This window comes from Apostichopus japonicus, chromosome 2 (genome assembly GCF_037975245.1).
Source record: "Apostichopus japonicus isolate 1M-3 chromosome 2, ASM3797524v1, whole genome shotgun sequence".
Lineage (NCBI taxonomy): Eukaryota > Metazoa > Echinodermata > Holothuroidea > Aspidochirotida > Stichopodidae > Apostichopus > Apostichopus japonicus.
In genome coordinates, this window is record NC_092562.1 from 30,075,972 (window position 1) to 30,102,899 (window position 26,928).

The 26,928-nt window shown below is 34.7% G+C and overlaps 2 protein-coding genes across 2 annotated transcripts in view; both read left to right on the forward strand.

Annotated features, from left to right (window-relative positions):
- Positions 1 to 26,928, forward strand: part of LOC139955788 (uncharacterized) — a 491,243-nt gene that overhangs the window by 181,149 nt on the left and 283,166 nt on the right. The gene's annotated exons all lie outside the window — the stretch shown is intronic.
- Positions 1,141 to 26,928, forward strand: part of LOC139955804 (receptor-type tyrosine-protein phosphatase kappa-like) — a 33,455-nt gene continuing 7,667 nt past the window's right edge. The window contains exons 1-18 of the mRNA XM_071955164.1: positions 1,141 to 1,195; positions 2,256 to 2,349; positions 3,474 to 3,520; positions 7,422 to 7,579; positions 10,177 to 10,264; positions 10,582 to 10,658; positions 11,885 to 11,921; positions 13,156 to 13,253; positions 15,560 to 15,688; positions 16,558 to 16,712; positions 17,706 to 17,841; positions 18,503 to 18,652; positions 19,109 to 19,208; positions 20,240 to 20,316; positions 20,556 to 20,684; positions 21,143 to 21,268; positions 21,938 to 22,092; positions 22,695 to 22,830. Of these exons, the coding sequence (XP_071811265.1) occupies positions 2,258 to 2,349; positions 3,474 to 3,520; positions 7,422 to 7,579; positions 10,177 to 10,264; positions 10,582 to 10,658; positions 11,885 to 11,921; positions 13,156 to 13,253; positions 15,560 to 15,688; positions 16,558 to 16,712; positions 17,706 to 17,841; positions 18,503 to 18,652; positions 19,109 to 19,208; positions 20,240 to 20,316; positions 20,556 to 20,684; positions 21,143 to 21,268; positions 21,938 to 22,092; positions 22,695 to 22,830 (1,890 nt within the window). The 5' untranslated portion in view covers positions 1,141 to 1,195; positions 2,256 to 2,257. The remainder of the gene's footprint in view (positions 1,196 to 2,255; positions 2,350 to 3,473; positions 3,521 to 7,421; positions 7,580 to 10,176; positions 10,265 to 10,581; positions 10,659 to 11,884; positions 11,922 to 13,155; positions 13,254 to 15,559; positions 15,689 to 16,557; positions 16,713 to 17,705; positions 17,842 to 18,502; positions 18,653 to 19,108; positions 19,209 to 20,239; positions 20,317 to 20,555; positions 20,685 to 21,142; positions 21,269 to 21,937; positions 22,093 to 22,694; positions 22,831 to 26,928) is intronic.

The window sequence follows — 26,928 nt, forward strand, 5'->3', positions numbered from 1 at the left end:
TCTACAGGGAATCAAATATAGTACTCTGTTGTTGGTGTTCATGTTGGATATGTGTGATAGGTGTTCGTATTGAAATTGAAAGAAGTTCATGTTGGTGATTGAAGTGAGTGTTCATGTTTGGGATTGAATTTAGTGTTCAGATCGGTGACCATGGTAGCTGTCCAGGGCGGTGTTCAGGTTGATGATTGTAGTAGCCATCCATACAGGTGATTGTAGAAGTTCTTGTTGGTGGTATTTACTAGATGTCCCTGCTCGTAACTTTCATTCACGTTGTTCATTTACTGTATCTATCTTCACTGTGGTGATTGATCAAGCTATACCATTCATGAATGTAAACATACCTGCTCTGGATGTTTCTTGTTATCTTTGGCTACTTTAGAAAGGAGGGCACCTTAGAAAGTAGGGAAGGAGCCAGTTAGTCTGTCTGTCCCATAGGATTACAATTTACAAAGTTTAATTGACCTGATGTCTTTATTCTTTTCCTTAGTTCCACCAGTCTATGCTAATTCATCCAATGTGCTAATCTTCACTGATGTAACTTCCTCAAGCATCACTGTCTCTTGGCGACCCTGGGATGACAAGATGGATCCTGGAGATGGACCTATCATTGATTATAGGATTCAATATCAAAAGAAAGCAGCGGATAATTTCATAGAAATTAAGAGAGGACTCAATCTGTCTCATCAGTTAACTGGTCTACAGATGGACACTCTTTATGAATTCAAGATAATTCTGGTGAGAGAAGGACAGGGAGGAGAAGGAGCTCCTAGTGACACTCAGAGACAGAGAACACTGTGTCAAGGTAAGAGTCTTATCAGTTTACTGGTCTACAGCCAGATAATCTCTGAGAAATCAAGATAATACTAGTGAGAGAAGGACAGGGAGGGGAAGGAGCTCCTAATAACACTCAGAGACAGAGAACACTGTGTCAAGGTAAGAGTCTTATCAGTTTACAGGTCTACAGCCAGATAATCTATAAGAAATCAAGATAATACTAGTGAGAGAAGGACAGGGAGGGGAAGGAGCTCCTAGTAACACTCAGAGACAGAGAACACTGTCTCAAGGTAAGAGTCTTATCAGTTTACTGGTCTACAGCCAGATAATCTATGAGAAATCAAGATAATACTAGTGAGAGAAGGACAGGGAGGGGATGGAGCTCCTAGTAACACTCAGAGACAGAGAACACTGTGTCAAGGTAAGAATCTTATCAGTTTACTGGTCTACAGCCAGATAATCTATGAGAAATCAAGATAATACTAGTGAGAGAAGGACAGGGAGGGGATGGAGCTCCTAGTTACACTCAGAGACAGAGAACCCTGTGCCATTTATTGTCCCTTGGACTAAAGTATGATTACCCTACCCAATGGATACTGCATAAGGCTAGAAAATCCTAGACATTGTCATGGTATAAAGAATTCTTTGAAGTGATGTGCTAATCTACATCGTCTAAATTTGTTTTAGCCCATTGAGAATAAACTTACTGAAAAGTCAAATGTAGTGTATCCCATATGTTGTGATTGTAACATATAAGTCTTGAAGTTGCTAAGTATTTTTGAACAGTTTCTTGCAACTCGCAGTGAGTAGCCAAAAGAGTGCTGAATGACTGTCATCAAAAGTTACTCAGTAGAGGCAGCTCTTAAAAATTAATCAAAAACGTTATGACCGCTGGCTATTAATACTAATTATATAGGGATATATAGGGATATGACCGCTGGCTATTAATAATTATTATATAGGGATATATAGGGATATGACCGCTGGCTATCAATACTAATTATATAGGGATATATAGGGATACAACTGCTAGCTATTAATACTAATTATATAGGGATATATAGAGATATGACTGCTGGCTATCAATACTAATTATATAGGGATATATAGGGATATGACCGCTGGCTATTAATAATTATTATATAGGGATATATAGAGATATGACCGCTGGCTATCAATACTAATTATATAGGGATATATAGGGATATGACCGCTGGCTATTAATAATTATTATATAGGGATATATAGGGATATGACCGCTGGCTATCAGTACTAATTACATAGGGATATATAGGGATACAACTGCTAGCTATTAATACTATTTATATAGGGATATATAGAGATATGACTGCTGGCTATCAATACTAATTATATAGGGATATATAGGGATATGACTGCTGGCTATCAATACTAATTATATACCTGTTCATATTATGTCCTTCAATGCAAGCAATCAACCTAGGAAACATTTTCCTCCACAGATATGCCGTTGGCCATCATCATAGTCTTTCCATTAGTTGCGATAGTCATTCTTGTTGTATTGGTATCTGTCGGAGTAATAATATACAAAAGGAGGTGAGTTCTTAACTTGTGATTTTGATGTTTCAGAATATTATTTTGTAGCATTTAGTGTGAAATTTCTTTCTAGTTCATGTTCATAAGTAGATTCCTTCATAAGAATTAAAATAATATTTTGCATGGTATAGTCCAGATGTATCAGAACCAGGAAGTAGAATGGTTATGAGGCTTACTGATATGCCCAGGTATACAAAACTTTGATTCATTCATTCATTTATTTGTTTCTTTACACTATAAATACAGAAAAGTTAACTAAGTGACAAAACATATAAACAACAGGGAAAATTGTGGAGGGAAGCAGTCCAAAAAAATCCAGAGGGATTGTCTAGTAGAGCGCTACCATAAGTAAATAGGGAGAACAATACAAGAAAACAGTATCACTTATATCCACCCACACTACAACCCAATACGTATAACCCACCCACCCCACCCCCACCCACAATACATAATTTACACATATACATAATTGAATACAAATACACACACGCATATATATATATATATATATATATATATATATATACACATACTGTATATACACCCATGTTAATATAAACATGTTTTCTTACACAAACATATACAATCAACTTAAATTCCTTGTCAAATTATCATTATTTTATATATAGCAATAACCTTAAACTTTATTTTTCTAGCTTCTGTCTTTCCTCCTTTCAAAGTACTATTTCAGATTGATGCAGAAATTATGGATTGCATTTGTCTGAAACCTGGTATTAATTTAAATCATCAAACCCATCACCAAGCCATCATTCATTCAAGTTTGCTTCTTATTTTGAGCTATAAAATACGAGTTATGTGATTAGCTTCTTGGACACAAACAAAATGTAGGAAGCTTTAATAATTCAAAACATTTATCAAGAAACAAAGCACCTTACCTGTCTGCACATTACAATTACACTCCATGCATCAGCTTGTTGGTTTAGTTAAACATACTTTGTTTGTTCTACAATGAATCTGATCCATAGTAACATGTACAAGTTGTATAGGTAAAACAGATAAGATCATAGTGAAATTTATCAAAAGATAATATAAGAATTTTGTACCAAATTGTGAATGCAAACAAGTAAATTAATAAGTTTGATGCTTTTATACCATCTTTACAGATCTCCGTCCAAGGAGCCAGATGGAGAATACCATCCAAGACTAACAGGTGAGTAAGATCGAGACATACAATCTGTAATCTAAAACTAAGTAACAAAGTATGAGCAGATACTCCTCCTAGCCTATAGTTTTACACTGAATTTGAAGGTGGGTAATAGCATAGGATTATTTTGACCAAGCTATAAATATTCACCAGTAAAGGCCAACCCGTCTATCAATCAGAGTAAGAGATAACCATGGTAACAATCATTTGGCTGCTTCCATTTATCAAGGTTACAACTTTCAATTTTAGTGTAGAGATTTTGTGTCCCACAAATTGAATGTAAAATTTACCATTTCATATACAAATCTTTTGAAATTGACACATAGTTGAGATGCAATTTTGTTGGAATAAAGAAACACACCAATCTTTTTAGGTAACAATTCAGTATCTTTTCCCTGTCGGGTGGGTATGTTGGCACAAGGCCTGCAGAATATTGGGACAATTTAATGCAAAATTTATCTTTGATGTGAAATGGAGGGTGCTTTAACACTAGACTGGAATCCGACCTGCTGATCTAATCAGCAGTTCGCATTACCAGTAAACTATAACTGCATTTTTCCAGGCACATTTACACATAGCTCGTACTCTGATCCTCTCTGTGCAAGACGAGTGCTAAAGCAGAAGTGGCTTTCAGACGTATTGGGAAAGAGCAGCTCACAAGAAAGCGCACTAAATTCATACAACTTTTCTGATGCTAAGGAATGTAAACACATATTTAGGTTGTGTTATAATACAGACTGTTGTATTGTATACAACCGAATCAGCACATTACATGTACTGTACTTACCTGCAGAAAAACAGCTGGGCCTAGCCTAAGCATTCTACATCTCGACTCCTACATCAAGATGGACGTTCGTTGGCTCGTCATGTTGATATTAATCTAAAGTGTCAACTTTTCTACTTTCCAAAATTCCAGTTAATGGTGATATTCCTAACGTCTTTAAGTCTTCTAGAAAAGTTCAATGTTTATATTTTCCTCTTCTTTTCTACACAATTTAATGGATAAATCAAAATTACAATGAAAACATAACCTTTGATGCCTGATCGGACAAAGGATTTTTTGTGTGGATGTTATAAATATTCAACAGTAACTTAGTCATTGATCGATAAATGTTATGCACAGCTCTATAGTGTGACTACACTGATAATTGATTCTGGTATCCGAAGAAATATTATAGCAACAAAAACTATTTCTGTAGCTTAGGGCTCTTCCAGCTGTGTTGAGAAATAAAATTACATGTTTTTCCCTGTTGTTTCCCCACACTTTCCTACATTGCATTCAGTAAGGTTTTCCAGTCTTTCAACATTTTGTGTTCATCTCTAGTTTAGTACCTCAAGACTTAAATTGTGTATTACATATACCAACATTTTGAAAAGTGATAGCCCAAGGGGGGTTGTGGAAGGGGTTCTAGCAGTACGAAATACAGCACAATGCAATAGTATCCAGTTTCATCAGTGTATTCACAACTTCAGAACTGTTAAGAACAGCCTCTGCATGCAAACAAATACATAGGCAAATCAATGACATAAATCATATTGACCAGAAATACACCGTATGGAGAACTATTCTGAAATGGAAACTGGAGAATTAGAATAAGAAAGATACTTATTAACATATAGCAACTGATCACAGAATTGTAACTTGTTAAAACAAATCAAAGTTTCTTACGATACACTGGAAGGACAGAATTGGCAAGTTATCGCAATTTAATCTTATACGACTACTAGACAATAGGAAAATGAAAATTCCCAGAGTACCAGCATATCAGTTACATTTTTATTTAAGACAGTAAGAACTACAACAAATTAGTCAAATTTACAAGAATGGCAAAATGTCCCTTTAACCTTCCTCTTAAAACTCTTTGAGTCTAAGTTGAAACTTGAAACTGAAAAATTACCAGCCCAGTATTAATTAAAGGTGATAGCCAGCATCCCTCAAACTCTCAACATCTATGAAAGCTGTGTCTATATAGGACTAGAATTAACATCGTACCTTAAAAAAAAATGAAATAATTTAGCAAAACATGACTGAATTGTGAAACACAAAAGAGGGTGCTATTCTCCTTTCACTCCTGAGGCTTGAACAACACAGTGTGACAACATAGTATAACTGATTAACTTACAGAACTTAGCTAATGCAACATTGCTTGGAAAAAGTACTTAGAACATATCTCAGTAACATGCTTATATTACATCACCAATAGAATACCATTACTTGCAAATAAAGAAATATTTAATGTGTTATCCATAGCATGCCCCCTCTTTAATCCATGGCCAGTAAGACATGCAGCGGACAGAACACTGAACGAATATGTGCTAGCCTTAACTCAAATGTATCTTCCAGTCTTAGCTGTCAAATTCCAAATGACAGTAGCAAATTAAAAATAAAATATAGCCCTACTATACACTCAGACAGAACAGAAATAAATATATATGCAGTGCTCTGCATCATATCTTACAATATAATACTCAAATGCCATTAGCTACAACCTCAACCTCGCATCACTTTAGGTGGAAATAAATGATGAAACTATTTGTTAAAATACATAATCATCTCATACATTTGCAGCAAGGGTAACCCAACAGTTTGTGGAACTGGTCTAGACTAACATATATTTACCTTCACCGCATAACTCTAACTTAAGGCATCTGCAGAACAGGTACAAACACTAATTGTATGTACGCCAAGCTTAAGCCTTGTTAACAGAACACATGGCCTGACTGTAATGGAGGGTCTCGGTCCAGTCAAATCTAGCCAAATGACAGGAAAACCCCTGGCCTAAAACTGGATTAAAAATAATAGTAAACATTTCTTACCATCACAAACAGGAAACTCTTGCCATTAACCCCAGAAAATATATGTTTTCTTCAATTAATTAATTTTTACTAGCAAAAGTTGATGTCATAGATCCATAGATGCTTAAAATCTTGATCAGCAATGAAACAGCACGGCCCTATTACTGGTGACTGATTGCTTCACTCAGTGTAACAATATACAATACTCTACTGACCTTGAAAGCAAGAGCAGCAGTACCCTATGTAGTGTGTTCACAACTTACTCACTAAACTTACAAAATACTCTAAACACTAAGAAAATGACCCCTCAATGTCTTATAATATAGTCAATAAACCACTGGACTAAGTTCTGTAGCAAATGTACACTAAACCCACAGTTTAAGAGAGCCTATGCAAATAAGGTAGCCAACTGCTCAACATACTGTTTCTAGGAAATGAGAACGAACATGATGACAGAGTTCACCCATGAAGAGTCAAACAGTCAAAATTTCACTTTATCCAACAATTTAATAAACTTACACTTGATTTGGTAGAGTAACATGGTAAGTGAGGAATTGCTTTAGAACTTATTTTATTTAGTTTTAACTAAGCTACACTATGTATACTAAACTGTACTTGTTAAATGAATTATTTATTTTCAAGTACCAATTTGTCTATGCTTAATTGCTTCATAATGATGACCATTATATTCATATATATATATATATATATATATATATATATATATATATATATATATATATATATATATATATATATATATATATATATATATATATATATATATATATATATATATATATATATATATACATATACATATTGATATATATCCATTTGTAATAAATCAATGACATACTCATGTAATGAAATATGCTAGTTACAACTTCTTGGCATATTTGAATCTTAGCATCATTTTCAGAAAAGCAATGGTTCATATTGGGCTGTATACATAGCTCAGTTTATAGAATATCGAAATTGCTGTTTCTGAGATGACCATTCATTCTTTCTTCATAACACTTTTTATACATTTCGTTTCTTTTTTTTTCAATTGCTTACACTTATACAAAAATGGTAGCTGTTGATGTGTCTTTGTAATGTTTTGTCTCAGTGACTAACCCAGTATATTCTGAAGATAGTGAATCTGCTATGAGCCAACCAGATGAAATTGTGGCTATCGATGACAAGTCAATCAAGATTTCCGACTTGGCTACTTATGTTAAACAGAAGAAGGAAAACAGAGCAGACAATTTCTTCACTGAATTTGAGGTATATTGGGAAAGTCTCTTACTTTTACAAACAAAACTCCATCAAAAACTAACATTTTAATGATGCATTATTAATACAAGAGTAACACTGCAACAATGATACTTGTAACATTACTGCATAAATGCCCAGGAATGCTGCAATGATGCTAGAGTAATACTGCAGTGGGACAACGCCCCAGTAATACTACAGGTAGTTTGCAGTAAGCTTACAACTACAGCAATACTGTAGTAACTCCACAGTAGTACTACAGTAAAGCTGCAGTAATACTAATGTTTCAGTAACATTACAGTTATGTGCTACAGCAAAACTGTATTGACTTCAAAGGAGTGAGTGCTACAGTAAAGCTGCAGTTATACTAATGTTTCAGTAACATAACAGTTATGTACAGTACTACGCAATACTGAAGTAACTTCACATTAGGGATACAGTAAAGCTGCAGTAATACTAATGTTTCAGTAACATTACAGTTATGTACTACATCAGTACTGTAGTAACTTCACTGTAGTGCTACAGTAAAGCTGCAGTATTACTAATGTTCCAGTAACGTTACTGTTATTTGCTACATCAATACTGCTTCACAGTAGCGCTGTAGTAAAGCCACAGTATTACTAATGTTCCAGTAACATTACTGTTATGTGCTACGTCAATACTGTAGTAACTTCACAGGAGTGCTCCAGTAAAGCTGCAGTTTATAATACTAATGTTTCACTAACATTACAGTTATGTGCTACATCAATTCTGTAGTAACTTCACAGTAGTGCTACAGTAAAGCTGCAGTAATACTAATGTTTCAGGTAACATTACTGTTATTTGCTACATCAATTCTGTAGTTACTTCACAGTAGTGCTACAGTAAAGCTGCAGTATTACTAATGTTTCAGTAAATTACAGTTATGTGCTACATCAATACTGTACTGACTCCACAGTAGTGGTACAGTAAAGCTGCAATAATACTAATGTTTCAGTAACATTACTGTTATTTGCTACATTAGTACTGTAGTAACTTCACAGTAGTGCTACACTAAAGCTGCAGTAATATGTTTCAGTAACATTACAATTATGTACAACGCAATACTGTAGTAACTTCACTGTAGTGCTACAGTAAAGCTGCAGTATTACTAATGTTCCAGTTATATTACTGTTATTTGCTACATCAATACTGCTTCACATTAGTGCTACAATAAAGCTGCAGTAATACAAATGTTTCAGTGACATTACAGTTATATGCTACATCAATACTGTATTGACTCCACAGTAGCGCTACAGTAAAGCTACAGTATTACTAATGTTTCATTAACATTACAGTTATGTGCTACATCAATACTGTAGTAACTTCACAGTAGTGCTACAGTAGAGCTGCAGTAATACTAATGTTTCAGGTAACATTACTGTTATTTGCTACATCAATTCTGTAGTTACTTCACAGTAGTGCTACAGTAAGCTGCAGTAATACTAACGTTTCAGTAACATTACTGTTATTTGCTACGTCAATACTGTAGTTACTTCACAGTAGTGCTACAGTAAAGCTGCAGTATTACTAATGTTTCAGTAACATTACAGTTATGTGCTACATCAATGCTGTAGTAATTCCACAGTAGTGCTACAGTAACCAGCTACCATACCATATTAGATTTTGTATAACTTTTTTACTTTTAAGAGTTACATAAAGACTAAATTTTTACTTGTTCTTTCAATCGTGATTGACTTGTTTTATTTCGCGTTTATAGCAGCTACTTCTTGTGCTTTATTTATGTTATCTTAGAGGGGAATGTGTCCTGCGGTAAATGCATAGGACAGTTTCAAGTAGCCCACGTGTTTCACACGGTTTTATGTTACAGGTATTGATATTTAATAGGAGAGTAACAGTGCATTTAATAATGCAAAAGTTGTACTCTAGTAACATGTACTACCTATATTAAATTAATATTGCGGTAATACCACATTAATGTTGCAGTAATCTCACAATTATACAACACCAAAATACTGGAGGAACCCTGCAGAAATACTAGAGTAATGCTTCATAAATATGAGAGTAAAGGTGCTTTTAATAATAGAGTAATGCAACAGTTATACTATAAGAGCAGTTATAGTTATATTTCATTAAGTTTGCAGTATATTCTACAGTTATGTTGCATTAATTAATACTACAGCAATGCTAAACCTACATTACTGCAATAATGCTGCCGTTATGTGCTGTTGTATGATAGTAGTAGTGGTAGATTTTTACCACAGTAATACTACGGTATGCTACAGAAATGTTATAGTAACGCTGCATTAATGATACAATTAATGCTATAGAAATGCTACAGTACGATACAGTTGTGCTGCAGTAATGCTGCAGTAATACTGCAGTAATGCTGCAGTAATGCTACAGTTATGCTACAGTAATGCTGCAGGAATGTTGCAGTAATGCTACAGGGGGTAAGACAACTGTTTGTTACAGGAATGCATGTCGCACCATTAAGCTTGGTACATGAGAGGTTATTTTTAGCTTCCTTTAGCTGAACTTGGTTCATCTACCAGCTGAGTTGATTTCAATTATCATATCCTAGGAAAAAATATAATTGTCTCCCTATTTTGTTAATTTCATTTCACCAGACATTACCTTCGAATAAGCTCCACCCGTGGACTGTAGCAGAAAAGCCAGAAAACAAAACGAAAAATCGCTATGGAAACATCCTCCCATGTAAGACAAACAGGTTGAATAATAGCTTATTGGCTACTTGTTTAGAAATGTTGGCTGACACTATTAGAATATTCGTCACTAACTCTCCATCGCCCCAACCAACCCCACCCCACCCCCATTAATATTTGCTGTGTTCGTATTTGTTTTGATTTCTTTAATAATTTCTGTTTTAGATGCTATTAGTATAATACATGATCAGTTTTCTTCACTAGTGCTTACAATGTAAATGCTTGTAATATTAAGCAACCTGAGTAGAATCTTGCAGAGAATCAAACTGAAATTGAATTGAATTAAGTTATTTTTTTTTTTTTCCACAGATGACAATTCTCGTGTTGTGCTTGACAAAGTAAATGGTGATCCACACTCAGACTATATCAATGCTTCATACATTGATGTAAGTATTGAATGTGATCCATACTCATAGTATATTAACTATCATATATTGATGTAAGTATTGAATTTTATCCATACTCACACTATATTAATGTCTCATTTACTGATGTAAGTATTCACACTAATTCATTGTCTCCTGTACTGATGTATTGATTGTGATCCATCCTCACACTGTAAATACGCCTCATCTATTGATGTTGGTATTGAATTTGATCCATACTCATTCTTTATTAACCATCATATAATGATGTAAGTATTGAATTTTATCTATACTCACACTATATTAATGTCTCATATACTGATGTAAGTATTCACTCTATATCAATGTCTCCTGTACTGATGCAGTGATTGTGATCCATCCTCACACTGTAAATATGCCTCATATATTTATGTAAGTATGAATGTGATGCATACTCATATTATATTAACTCTCATATATTGATGTAAGTATTGAATGTGATCCATACTTATACTAATTAACTCTCACATATTGATGTAAGAATTGAATTTTATCTATACTCACACTATATCAATGTCTCATATATTGGTGTAAGTATTCACACTGTCTCCTGATGTCTCCTGTACTGATGTATCGACTGTGATGCATACTCACACTAAATATGCCTCATATATTGATGTAAGTATGAATGTGATCCATACTCATATTATATTAACTCTCATATATTGATGTAAGTATTGAATCTTATCCATCTCCTCTGTTATTTCCCCAGAATAATTTCGGGTCTCAACGTGACTAAATTCACAAATTAAACTCAGCCAAAACACAATTTATTATTTTAAAAAAGAAAAGCACAGAGGTACTCTGGAGAGACTGACAGAGATTCTGTTCCCTTAGCAACATCCAAAATGAGCTCAAAATAGAAAGTTTAAGAAATCGAGAATCCACTAGAAAAATTATGTCAAAAGAAGATCATTGCAAATTTACTTTGTCTTTTAGTATATTGTATGACAAGTTCTGTCAATTTTCATGACAATGACACTGCACCCTGTTGCCTAACAACAGCACACTGTCTCTATCATCTCTAAAACATTGTGTTGCTAGTGATTTGCTCATGCTAATGAAGTTTATGATCCATTACTGAAACAAAAATATGGATAGCTAAGAATCATCATATGATGCCATCTATATCAGTCAATCAGTGGCAAGAATGAAAAACCATGCACAGAAAGCTGTTGTAGAATTACATTTTCCATTCCTTTCCTCAGGGTTACAAAGCTCCCAAAATGTTTATTGCATCACATGGTATGTTTCAGTAAAAAAATAAAAATGTCATTGGGGTGGTGGAAGTTTAACTAATATCATTAGTTATGATACTAATATATTAAAAGCTATGCTTTCCCTTTGCTAATCATTTACTGGAACACTGCGGTTACAGTAGAAAAAGCTGGTGTCTATCTCATAATTACAGTAAACTGGCAAGAAATGTCAACTCCAAAAATACGCATATCCTGGTTTTGCCAAAATAAGTCCAATACACATCTCCACACTCCCCAAACACACAAAGGAATGTAAAACACCCACAAAGGAATGGCTGCTATGTACAGTAAGAAATATATGTTACACAACTTCAATATACGTGTTTCGTTGAGTGTAACTAAAAATGCACTTTGATATTTACATGCAAAGTATCTGCTGGAGCAAGTAGTATGCACACTGATTTTATGTGTGTTTAGCCTTACATGCAATATTTTTGTGCTAATAATGCACAATTTACATGCTAAATTTTGTGCAAAGGAAATTTATTTAAATTCTTGTGCTATTTAAGTCATAGTATGAACTGTGTTAGTGGTGTTGTATAGTCAAATAGAGAAGAAATAAGTTTAAAATTATCTGTCTTGACATTTATTTCACAGTTGAGTAAATGTTGTCTTACATATGTGAGTGTATGGCAGAAATTCAAAAACAATAAGCTAGATCGGTATGTATCATGAGAAAGGAATTGTAGTGTGCATGGTTAGTGAGGGTTTATTACAGTGAAAATAATTAAGTGCATTTTTAGTGAGAGTTGATTATAGTATGGCTAAGTAAGTGCATTGTTAGTTGATTACATAGTTGATTACAGTGCAGCGAATGAAGTGCATTATGACATGTACATGTTTTGTTTCAATGCTGTGGAGTGTCATAATATGAACAATTAAAAAGCAATGTAGCAAAAAGCAAAAAGCAAATAAAAAAACAATGTAAAAAGCAATGTAAAAGTCTTAAGTGGTTCAATAACATTCACATTGAGAATATTTCAAGTAATCATTTTTGGTTACTTACGAAACAAAATGATGTAATTTAATTAGTCACTGCTCATGTTTCCAATAAAGCATTTATCTAGGTTAGAAATCCTGGAAAGACACACATACACTTTATTACATATATATATATAATATTGAAAGATATGAATGACTATAGTAGCTTCGTTGATCAGTTCAAGAACAGGCGTAAGCAAAAATTGATTAAAACCACAATGTACATATTATTTTAACAGGTCCGAACAAGGATTCTGTTGTCGATTTCTGGCGAATGGTCTGGCAAGAAAATGTTTCTACAATTGTCATGTTGACTCCCCTTGTTGAGAAAGAGAAGGTATCCACATTTTAAAATCAGTTATATTTATGGAATTCATTTAACCTACTCTACAAATGTCTGATATGTTTTGTTTGTGTCATTCATTTAACCTGCCCTACAAGTGTCTTGTATGTCATGTTTGTGTAATTCATTTAACCTGCCCTACAAGTGTCTGGTATGAAATGTTTGTGTAATTCATTTAACCTGCCCTACAAGTGTCTTGTATGTCATGTTTGTGTAATTCATTTAACCTGACCTGCAAGTGTCTGGTATGTCATGTTTGTGCCATTCATTTAGCCTGCCCTACAAGTGTCTGGTATGTCATGTTTGTGTCATCCATTTAACCTGACTTGCAAGTGTCTAATGTATGTCATGTTTGTGTAATTCATTTAACCTGACCTGCAAGTGTCTGCTATGTCATGTTTGTGTAATTCATTTAACCTGACCTGCAAGTGTCTGGTACGTCATGTTTGTGCCATTCATTTAGCCTGCCCTACAAGTGTCTGGTATGTCATGTTTGTGTCATCCATTTAACCTGACTTGCAAGTGTCTAATGTATGTCATGTTTGTGTAATTCATTTAACCTGACCTGCAAGTGTCTGCTATGTCATGTTTGTGTTATTCATTTAACCTGCCCTACAAGTGTCTGATATGTCATGTTTGTGTAATTCATTTAACCTGCCCTACAAGTGTCTGGTATGTCATGTTTGTATCATTTAACCTGCCCTACAAGTGTATGGTATGTCATGTTTGTGTTATTCATTTAACCTGCCCTACAAGTGTCTGGTATATCATGTTTGTGTCATTCATTTAACCTGACCTGCAAGTGTCTGGTATGCAATGTTTGTGGTATTCATTTAACCTGCCCTACAAGTGTCTGGTATATCATGTTTGTGTCATTCATTTAACCTGCCCTACAAGTGTCTGATATGTCATGTTTGTGTAATTCATTTAACCTGCCCTACAAGTGTCTGGTATGTCATGTTTGTATCATTTAACCTGCCCTACAAGTGTATGGTATGTCATGTTTGTGTTATTCATTTAACCTGCCCTACAAGTGTCTGGTATATCATGTTTGTGTCATTCATTTAACCTGACCTGCAAGTGTCTGGTATGCAATGTTTGTGGTATTCATTTAACCTGCCCTACAAGTGTCTGGTATATCATGTTTGTGTCATTCATTTAACCTGCCCTACAAGTGTCTGGTATGTCATGTTTGTGTTATTCATTTAACCTGCCCTACAAGTGTCTGGTATGTAATGTTTGTGTTATTCATTTAACCTGCCCTACAAGTGTCTGGTATGTAATGTTTGTGTAATTCATTTAACCTGACTTGTGTCTGGTATGAAATGTTTGTGTAATTCATTTAACCTGCCCTACAAGTGTCTGGTATGTCATGTTTGTGTAATTCATTTAACCTGACCTACAAGTGTATGGTATGAAATGTTTGTGTAATTCATTTAATCTGCCCTACAAGTGGCTGGTATGTCATGTTTGATCTCAGACACCAGTGTACCATATTGTTTTAATTTCAAAGTTCTGTCTCAACTCTTTTAGAAAAGAAATTATGTTGCTATTATAAATCGACCTCAGCTGTTGTTTATAAACATTCTTATTAAAGTTTCATACAGTTACCTTTACTGGATTATTACAGAAATGGAGAAAACTATGTTATAATATTAAAGCAAGTGTTTTATTTTGTTTTAATGTTTAGCATGTAAAAAAGGGTGTACCACAAATCCTACATTCAATATGAAAACTGAGTGCAGTAGAAATATATTCCCATGGATTAGAAGGGAAAGCTCCAGGAAATACAATAATTTGTAACCAATTCCTTCTTGCCTTGAAATCAGGCTATTCACTGGCAAGATATGAAAAGATTTCACTGTTTGCCAGTAGAAACAAAAGCGACACTTGGATATTTTTGCCAGTAGACATTCTATATTTTTCTGTATCTAATGTTAGCACCATACTACAGTACTACTTGTTATCAGAATTATTATTGGGCTATTAAAAAACTGATGTGACAGTGTTGTAATGCAGCAAAAGCCAGTGGGAATTTCATATAAGTCAGTACATTTTTAAGCATTTGCATTATTTAGGCAGTGGATAAGACTGAAATTCTTGACTTGACCTTTTAAAGTATGATGAGTGAAACTTATTTAATCATTAATTTGCATTCTTGAAAGCATTGCATGGAAGCCTGGGAGAGGATGGGGGCTGTGGTTGGAGGGGTTCAGGTTAGAGGAGGGTTCACTCAACTCGACCATGTTGATTTACACTTTACTCCCTGCCATATAGTTTGTGCCTTTTGACATCTTTAGTTTCTTTCTCAGAAAAAATGTTTGAAGTATTGGCCTGACCAGGAGATGATTTATGGGGAATTCCTTGTCAAATGTCAGAAACTGGAGGAACATTCCAAATACGATCAGAGAATATTAACTGTCTTTCTTGTGAGTTGTCTTTGCTCCTCCATATTTGTAGCCAATTTGTGTAGCTTCGTCATTTGTCTATGAAATATCATTCGTTTAAAGGCATCATTTAGGCATAAATAGCTTAGTCGTGTTAATCTTTCATTTAATTGAACTATGTGTCCATTTTATTTTTAAATTTAATAAAAGTTCGTTTAAACACAGCAAATATCACTTTTAAACTTTGTTGTAAAACAGGGAAATATCATATAGTATGAGTTTTGTGACAGCAGTCATACTGAAAATGTAATTTACTTTATTTATTCCAGTATAAATATATTAAAAATGTATTTGCAAAATTGAGTATAAAATATGTAAGAAATAAGGGAAAAGAAATATTTAAGACGTTAGGTTAAGTTTTAGTAATTTGAAAACTGAATTATTTTGTAACAAAGGTATTAAAGGGATTCTGTTTGAGCACTTTAAATAAGGCCATTTATAATGTGATCTGATATTTAGTTATCTGCAGTTTATGGTCATATCAGTTCCTATAATGGGTCTCTGACTGTCTGTCTGTCTCGTCTGTTGCTTATAAATGCGTTAGTTTCTAGATGTTTGCAAGAAATTTATCCAAAGTAGCAAATATCAAGTTTAAATATAAGTGCAAAACAGGCAAAAGTTATATAAAGCAGATTTGAGTGGGTTACATCATCACTGCAGCCAGGCAGAGTAGAACAATCTTTTTTGCTTTGTAATTTCACACAATGACACTGCTAGCATGTGGATGTATCGCTATTGTTTTGATATTGACTCAATAATTTTCTTGAGATTTCATTATATTAATTAATTCCTTATATTATGTTTCAGAGCTCAATAAAACTAATATTTTGATTGAAATTTTTCCTGCCTAGAAACATGGAGGAGAATCCCGGACAGTTAAGCATTTTCACTTCACTGATTGGAGCGATATGAAAATTCCAGAATTCTTAGATCCAATTCTGGATTTCCTGGAAATTGTGAAGAATACTAGTCAGAAAAATGTCCCTAATACCATCGTTCATTGCAGGTAAAAACAAAGACACAGAATTAAGGTTACTGCAGGACCACGATATCCTTGCATTACCATTGTACATTGCAGTTATAGCCTACAGGAACCCGATGTAAAGTATTAATAGTAGTATCTTTATATCAGTTTGTATTTCAGTTGCATATTACCATAATTTTCAGGCATCTTGTATACTTCCCCGGTCAAATTCAGTGGAATGGTCCCGGCCAGAAAAGTTTAGCAGAACTGTTCCATACTGCGAACAATCAAGCAACATGTGATTCACCCATGATGACACAACGGACATCACCATTTAACAATAAGGGTTTACAGACAGTCTCCACAGACTTTCCAACTAATTTATAAATAGCTGTAGCGCCTTAATGCACCACAATGAAAGAATAGGTTGGATAGGCCTAGTCCAAGTATGATACTGCAGTGCCCTATGATTGCTGTAACATTTTAAGAAACCTTTTATTTGCAAAATATACTATAAATTATTTTCCATAGCTTAATTATAGCAAATTACTGCAAATATAGTTCAACAAATGCTGTAAGGAATTCTTCACTTACACAAACCACATTTTCACAAATAATTAATTCAATGGGACATTGCACTGTAAGGATCAAAAGGACACAAAGATGCACACTTGCAAGTAACAAAACTTTCTCATAGATCACTAAAAAGTATCATTGAAGCAGAACATTACGTATGTTGCTTTCGAAGAAGGAATTTAAGGATATAAGCAGTCAATATAAATTATATAATGGCTGGTAGAGTAAATCAGTTCTCGGGTTAAAAGTAACTGTTCTTTTACAGTCTTACTATGTACATGACTGGGGACTGCATAGCCTCTTATGTATGTCGTTAGTAAAGGCCACGTGGGTACCCGGTGTCTGAACGATCATAACAACAGGTACTCGGGAGCATTAGGTTTTGGCTCCCATCACTAACCTTAGCTGTTTTTTCTGTTATTTGATAAATTACTTGATTTATTTTCTCTGCATATTTAGTGCTGGAGTTGGACGAACAGGAACTTACATCACCCTTGATGCTATGTTAGATATGGCACAGGCTGAAGGAAAGGTTAATGTCTACAAGTTTGTGACAGAAATGAGACAAAGAAGATTCATGTCTGTGCAAATCCAGGTATTGACGTCTTTCCTGTATTAGATTATATTATACAACTTTAGGATAAATATATATATTGAAAGCTTCAAGCTCAAGTATTAGCATGTTAATCGCTAAAGTAAATGTTATATCACTGACATGGAGGAGGAATTTGAAGTTCTCTCTGATTGAAGGAATAACCCAACAGCAAACCCACCAATGGATTTCAGAATACAGATATCAGGCATTCTGATTGCCTCAACATGTGTGAGAGGCAGCATGTTAAATTTGCACTTTTGTTAAAATTACCAAGTTATAGGAGTGATTTAACCTGTTAATAGAATAGTGCATGATTGTGTAGCATGTTCCAAAACTGGCAGTCAACACATCAGAATTGGTCCCAAATGGTAACTGAGGATTCGGAAGTTTTCTTCCTTGGATAACTAAAGAGCTTTACAGTCTTTCAACAGCCTGATACGTGTCGTTTTCTTGTTATGAAGGGAGGGATTTATATGATTAAAATCTATGATATACATAATCTGTGATAAAATAAAGTGGCTGGTGTGATTATTAGTTTACTACAATTATGAGGCAGTAACTAGAGAGCTGTGCCACAATCTTCCTTTGAATTTGCAGCAATCTTCTAGTTCTTTGCAACAATCTTTCGTAGCGTTCTGTCCCTAATTCTGTGTCATTGCAGGATCAGTACCAATTTGTTTTTGACGCTTTGGTCAAGCACTTTTGCATCGGAAGGACAACCATGTCTGTTGATTCATTCAGAGTGGAACTGGCTAGTCTTAAAGATACCAACAAGAAGACGAATGAAACATTTTTAACAGAGCAATTCAAGGTATTTCATCTTTTACAGTTGTTTTAGTTAAAAGGCCTGATTTACTTTTTGCTCCTATTGGTCAAAACAACTTGTTTTTCATCATTGTTAGTAGGTCTCGTGGGGATCAAAATATCAGTACTCCTTAATAATTTTATTTCAAATGACTAGATTTATACTAGAGATGGACTAATTTTCCATTTATCTAAACAGTTAATCTGAACTTTAGAAGCTTTATATTCAAATATTAAGTCACTGCTTAGTGACACCTTGTAATGGGTGTGTGATGCTGAGGCTTAAAATGCTAAGAAAGAAGGCTGCAGTTATGTGAACAATTTCGAATATAAGTTTGAAATTTAATACAGTACATACATTTAATTTACATCAATTCAATGCTTTCATATTCTATTTTGACTGACATTGTAAGAAACCAATTTTAGTAAGAACAATTCAATGCCTTCATTTTCTATTTGATAGAAATTGGAAGAAACTTCTACCACACCCAGTTCATCAGACGTGTCTGAGGCAAAGAAGATGGAAAACAGATCCAGAAATCGATTTTCAACAATTCTACCAGGTAAATGGAAATTGCATAAAACCATCGTACATATGACTCAATTTCCTTTATTGAACTAGATATACAAATCCAGTTTTTGGAGAAATTCTCAATAACAATATTATTTTCAGCTGAAATTTGCATTGACTTTTACCACAGTCTGGTGGGATAACATTTGAATTTCATAATATTTTGATCCATATGTGGGAAAACTTTGATGACACTTTAGAAACTTAATGTCAGAAAGGAAATGTTAGAAACTTAAGCACAAACTATGACATATTAAAAGGAATTAACATACGACATGAAACATGTGGGCTTAGTAAAATAGGTAATTGTGAATAACGAAATGGTGATAACCAGATGGGTGCCTTGATTATATTGAGGACTATCTGACTACCTAGAATAGAAAATGTGTGGTCAGAATCATACAAAGCTGCAGTTTACTGCAAAGTACAGCAGCTTATAAATATGAGTGAATTTATTAGCAGAGTGATACATGTATCTGCAGGAATCATGAAAGGAACCAGCTAACTTATGGGTATGGACATTTTAAGGTATGCTAGACTGTTAGGTCTTGTGTTTCATAGGACTGAGAATCAAAATATTTATTGGACACCAGCAGGAAACAGCAGGAAATGTGTTCTAGTAGGGTTTCTAAGACTTGTTTCTATAGGTAAAATAACATAAAACTGCAAATAGCTGTCTACATTTACAGATAGACAGGCAGATAGTGAGATAGAAAGATGAATACAGATCATGTTGCTTTTGAGAAAGAAGAAAAATTCCAATCTGCCTGGACACTTCATGAAATGTGTTATTTTAAACCCTTTCTGTAACATACTAGTCAAAGGTAGCTTGACGCCAGATAATAGGTCTGAAGTTGTCATATTTTGTTACAGAATTTCTGTTGGTCTCACTGAAAGCGTTTTGTGTTATTTTCATCTCCACTGAGTGTGAATTAACCTATATCTTGGGATATCATAAACAAGTATCGATATGTTTTTCAGAGCTACTTATATGTTTTCATTAATATACTTTTCTCTTGCAAGTTGAAGAACACCGACCGTTTTTGATGACGAATGTTGGAGAGAATTACAATAATTACATTAATGCTTCATTCTTAAATGTAAGTGATTTCAATTGCTTTGTTTAATTGACTCTGAACAATCCTTTACTAATTGATTTATTAATACTAGTAGTAGCGAGAGTGAGAGATGTTTTTATCAACTGGAGAAGAGAAATACTGCATAATTACCCTTAGGTTTTAAGTCAAATTAAATAAATTGGTAATTCACTAGAAAGATAACAATTAAAATTAGTAGTGAAGTTATGATGCTCAGAGGTTCTTTCTGTTTTGATCATTAGGGTTACAAGAAGAGGGACTTTTTCATAGCTACTCAGATGCCTCTGAAGAATACCATTCTGGACTTTTGGCGACTGGTTTGGGACTATGAGTGCAGTGTTATCATCATGCTCAATGAGTTGGATGATAAGGTTAGATACAAAATGGAATCCCACTTTGTTAGAAGTTTTGGAATGTAATGTAGAATTATTTTACCATCCCTGATCTCTCCCCCTTAAAGAGAAACAGGAATATAAACACACCTCCCTGTGAAGGATCTCTTATTCTTGTGACATCACTTTTCAACCTATTTTTAATTCCTTCAAAAAAAAATCTGATCAGTTTCTCTTTCAGATATGAAATTGCAAAATACCTTTCAGCGGGATTTTGCACATTGAAAAATTGCTTTTGTGTAGCAACGATACAGTTGTGCCTTGAAATCAACATTCTGTTTCTCAACACCAAATTTCACATAAAATGTCTTCATGACGGTAACTTAATATCATCATTCTTCATTGTACCAATTCCTCTTTCTCCTTACATGTTGTTGTGCAGTGATAGCATTGTTATTGCTACTTGTTTTATAATAAATATATCACTTTCTCTACAGGATGAACAATACTGGCCCGAAACCTCTCCAGTCACATTTAGTCCATTCACAATTGTACCTCTCTCTTCAGATGTCAATGGTTCTATTTGTGTCCGCAAAATGGAAGTTACTAACACAGCTCGGCAGGTTAATTAATTTTTGAAATTATATTTTTGTTTATTTATATGAACAACTCTGAAAGAAACAAGATGAAATATTGCAAAATTCTGAGTGTTCGTTTAAAACAGAAATTAGTGCTTTTAATCTTGAGTCTGTGAAGGCAAACTTGGGTTGGCTTTGACTTTGGATTTAGGAGTACCCTGGATTTGGACATGACACCAAGTCCAAGCTAGTCCATCAATATTTTCCATCATTTTATAGGACAATCTATTGTAATTGGTTGGTGCTGTAGAATATTCAGTAGGTTTGTTTGCATATAAAATCAGAATGGCTGGTTGATTTTCATATTTAATATTTGTTAGTGTGGAGCTCAAATTTTTCTACTCATTAAATCTCTCACGGTTTCTTTCTGGGACGTAGAGTGTGATCCTTGGTTACACAGTATGTACAGTGTTGTGGCTTCTGACTGGGACCACCCACCCTATGCAAAAGAAACGCTTATATAAGGATCCCCAACAACGATTGGCTTTAAAGCTCAATTGATAGAACATACAGATTTAAATTTTTATGTCACTGAATCAAGTCACAATCCCATTCAATAAATGATTTGCTGACTTAAATGTTCATATAATAATGTTAATATAATATATTGCAATAACCAATCACTTTTAGCAGTCTGTCTTGTCTTTGAAATAGTCTCAGAATATCCGTACCGTGATGCAAATGCAGTGTCTTGGTTGGCCAAATAACGAGACAGTCGCTAACTCACCAGAGCTGCTGTTGCATTGCGTTCATCAGCTGAGCCAGTGGTGCAAGGAAAGTGCAATTGATCGTGTTCTGGTACATTGCATGTAAGTTGTCTCTGTTCACATGGTTCAACTACTGGTCATGCCCTCACTAAACCTAATTTCAGATGCGCTGCCACTATTTATTGACTAATTTTTTATCAAATATGACAAATGGTCAAGTGCAGTATGTATAGTCACTAATGTCAGCTGGTTGTTTTTGCAACATATTGTATTCCATCCGGGAAACATGATGGTACTTCCATGTAGCTTATTTTCTGTCAATGAATATGTTTGCAGGTTCTTTACAACCTGAAGTCCACTGTGTTTAGGGGTCATTTTTGAAGGCATATTTTTAGAGGCTAAACAGGACGAGTCTAACAGTTAAGCATATTGCTGTTACTGTTATAGCTTTTTATAGAATAAATGCCAAACATATCTAATGCTCGTGGAAAATTTGATTTTAACATGCTATCTGCCTCTAAGTTGCAATTTTGTTTTTCATTAATTTTTTGGGGATGAGAGAATGTCTTGCACATGTTGTTTTGCTTCCTGAGAGTGTACCCTTAGCGATTGGATGATTGTGTGCCTTTCACATGATTTGGTTGTGTGTGTCTTTTCTTCAATTTATGCACTCGCTCTCTTAATCTTGTGCTATTTACCTACAGGGATGGTGTTGGTAGGACAGGTGTCTTTTGTGGATTAGTAGCAGCTTTGGATCAGGCACAAGCAGTCAACGAGGTTGACATATTCCAACTCATTAGCAACATGCGTTCAGCTCAGCCACTCATGATCCAAAACCTGGTATGTACCCTATGATCTGTTTGCATGAATATTTGTAATCAAATGACCTTATGGATGCCACATGTATCCACTGGCTTGACTGTTATTTTTCAAGGAGGGATTGTCTCTTTTTTTATAAGTGACTCTTTGCTTTACAATACAGACACTGACAGTTATAAAACCTGCAACATACTCATCACAAAGTATCCAAGGCCTGGTGCATTGTACAGTAAACGTAATAATGGTGTAAGAGTTATCAAACAAAACCAACTAGGAAAAATTGTCAGGTAATTGTGCCATTTGAGACTGTAAATTATACACCTAACCATTCAAAAACAGTGTATATGTGTAAATCAAGTAGGGAATAGAATGCTCAGGGTAGTAAGTTTATGAATATATTTGTATGCTTAGAGGATACTTTTATCATCATGAATGGTAATAAGAAAACATAAGGACTCAATAGTTTCAATTAAAAAATAAACAATAATAACTTATTATCTGTTTGATTTATTCTTCATTTCAATAACTTATTACTATCAGTCCCCAGGAATAATTTTAGTGTTAAATTTGGCATATCAAATATACAGGTTGGTTTATTATGTTGATCACAATCAATCGAAAATATCTAGTTTGTGTATAAATTGCTATGCATCTTTGCATTGGTTTGTGAATTTGAGTCCTGGTCACTTAAAAGAGGGCTTTGTTTCGTGCAGAAGAAGTTCATGGTTTTCCTCATCTGAAATAGTCTTCCTATTGGAAAATTTTTTAGTTTTGTTCTAAACATAATTGATTATCTTCTCGACATGGAGTGTAAGCTACAAGCCATGAACCATAGGTGTATATTTGGTATTTTTGTATACTAAATTAATGTTACGTGACTGCTAGCTATCTATAAAAGGGATTTAACCACTCAAGATTAACCAACAGTCACAAACATAAAAGCAGAGATGAGAAAGGAGAATTTGTTCTGTTGAATTATAATTAAAACATACATTACATTTACACATAGTCGCTGAGAGCAGGTGTGGTTCCTTGTAAGTTGACGAAAGTGGTTCTGTAGAGTTGGCTTGTAAGGTTGTCGGAAGAGCGTGGTTTTGGATAGTGTTGCGCCGATATCACCAATATCGGTTTTGGCCGATATCCGATATTATCATCCCAATATCGGTCCGATACCGATACGATACCGATATTTTTTAGCAGACAAAATAAAGGCAAAATCGTACTTTTAGTCATGCATACATTCACAAATAAATCTTCAAGTAAACAACAAAATATGGTGTTTTGTTTTCCTTTTGTCCTAAGTTGAAAAGAATGACTTTTTTCCTGATTTTGAAAAAGAGAATGGTAATTGAAATCCAGGCGGAATCTTTTTCACTGCAGCGCTGCACACGATAATAAAATGGACGCAGTAAATGTGAGCCTTAACATCGTAGACTTACAAGTAGCTACAGTGTTAACGTATGCTTGCAAAATTGCACCTTAATTAGGTTACGAACTGTCGATCACAATGTAAAAGTTATAATTTATTGAGTTTATACTCAATGTACAACTTATTCACTTGACCGTATAGAGGGAAAAAAAACTGAAAATCGGTAGAGAAATGACCAATTGTGTACGGAAAGTAAGGTGGTACACCTTTCAAATATTACGAAAGATCGAGCAAAACACTTTCGAAAATTCACGCAAAACTGGCATTTCGTACTAAATGCAACTAATGTCATCTAAACAAGGCTCTAGTGCATCCATTTATGAATATACCGTAACACCACATCTGTTGTTAAGCGGGGGGAAAAGAAAGTACTTTCTAGAATTTTCAAAAATAGGGAAAAAATAATATCCTACCATAGTTAAGTGTATAGCAAATGGCCTAACCACCTCGGCGGTTACGGTTCTCACGTAACCAAAAAGTTCCCTGGCAATGTGCCAAAAAATGTTAACAAACAGGTGTTATACAGGGGATGAGCTCACAGTTGTTTGGGAAGGTACCTGGGAAAATTCGCAGCACATGTACCGTGCGTGGTAGTTGGGTATATGGTTAAACACTGCGGTTGTAAAAATGTACGCATAGTGCATGCTATTCATTGTTAGGCAGTCTAGAAACAGGGCTTTGCTGAACGTTGTTTGTTTCATAATATCGGAAGTTTTGTAAGTTGCACTTTTTAAAGATTGAAAGACAGATTAAATCTCTTTACATTTTATAACATAATATAGCTACTCTAACTTGTCATTTTAAAATTTTCATCAGTTTCGTGACAATTTAAATAAAAAAAAGTTGTCAGTATTTTGCATCCTCAACTGTGAATTTTTTCATCGCCAGACACGCAAAAAATGCTAAAATTTTTCGGGGCTTTTGCCCCCAGGATCCCCACGAGGGGTTCTACCCCATGACCCCACCAAGGCCCTAAGACGGGCCCCTGGACACCACGCCTTTATGCCGCACACTACGCGTGCTCGGCCGCGTTTGCTGGGCGAACACCGGCGGGAAATCGGCAGTGTGTTCGCGGGAAATTGAACAAGGTTTCCAACACTGCTCAGTAAACTGTGCAGTTTGCATCATGTTCAAGGTTTTCACGGAGGCCTTTGAGAAAATGAATGGTTAGTACAGTGTATATATGCTGCACTAATGCTGTGTGTAGGCCAAGGTTCACGAAGGTCATTGGTTATATTCGCGCGCCGTAGACGTGTTTTAGTGGTTACAGAGGGTCAGGTTTCCATGGATATTAATCGAAAATGAATCTGAGTTTAACTGACGCTAAAGAAATGGATCATCTCGGGCAGATTAACAAATCATTGCAAGTATAAAGAAGTAGCTCTGCTGTTAAAAGAAAAGTTCAATATCGGTTTGCTGTTATCGGCAATTAGGCAAAATTTTACCGATACCGATATGCTGCCGATATTGCAAATATCGGCCGATACCGATATTGAAAACGATTATCGTAGCAACACTAGTTTTGGAATTGACGAATATACTTTTTGTAGGAAAGTTCCTTGGAAAGATTTGAAAAAGTAGGTTCAAGATTTTTAAAACATAAGTCCAATTGAGAACATCCAAATGAACTATAATATCCTCCAGGTAAATGGATGGACGGAAAGTAAGTTCAACAATTGAGAGAGAGATAAATCAGCATAGATTTATTCATTGCGTATCATACAGTAACAACCACATGGAAGCAGGCGCGGGTAGAACAGAATGGCAATGTAAAATTCGGCAAAGTAGAATTCGGCAAAGAAAAACGGCGTTGACAGATTATGAGAAGATTATAGGCAACATGTGTAGTGAAGGGAAGTCACCCTTCTTGTTGGCAGGAGTGTATAGAACTAACTCAATGCAATTAAAGCTACTGGGTCATTCCATATCAAATAACCACATTTTGGGGTATGTTGTAGTTCGACATCTTTGAAAAATTCCCAAATTTATTGTATGATTGGACCACCATGAAAAGCATATTCTGAAAATTGCAGTTGCATTACAACTGGTTGAATTAGAAGACTTTACTATAAAATGAATTTCAACCAGTACATACATGTATGTACAGTGTGTACAGTACATACACTGTACTGGGTGTATATGTACAGTGTGTATATTAGTGTTAGGTTTAAACATAGTCTTCTGGCACTCATGGCACTCCGTACATATACACCCAGTACAGTGTATGTAGTGCACACACTGTACAGACATATGTATGTACTGGTTAAAATTCATTTTATAAGTCTTCTAAGTAAATGAACTCAACCAGGAGCAGACAAGTACATTGCAAATAGTATTTGTTTATATTAAAATAAAAACTGCACAGTATTGAATTGAATGACCTTGAAGTACAATACCCAGACTTAAAACACATGGAACATCAAAACAGGCAAAAACGTTTTTTTGTAAAAATCCCAAACTTTGAGGATTTTTCATTTCAAAATAAGGTAAAACACCCTCCTGAAATGTTTTGTACAAACAGTGTGGTACTATATCTCTTCCAGAAAAAATTATCAGATTTTTTCAATGTGACGCGTTTTGAGTTATTGGCCGTCAAAGACGACCTCTTTTGTACATCGGAGCAGCTTAACAACTTCATAAATTAATATTAAGAACAGCTAGAACCCTGAAATTTGTCTAGGTGTTAGAAC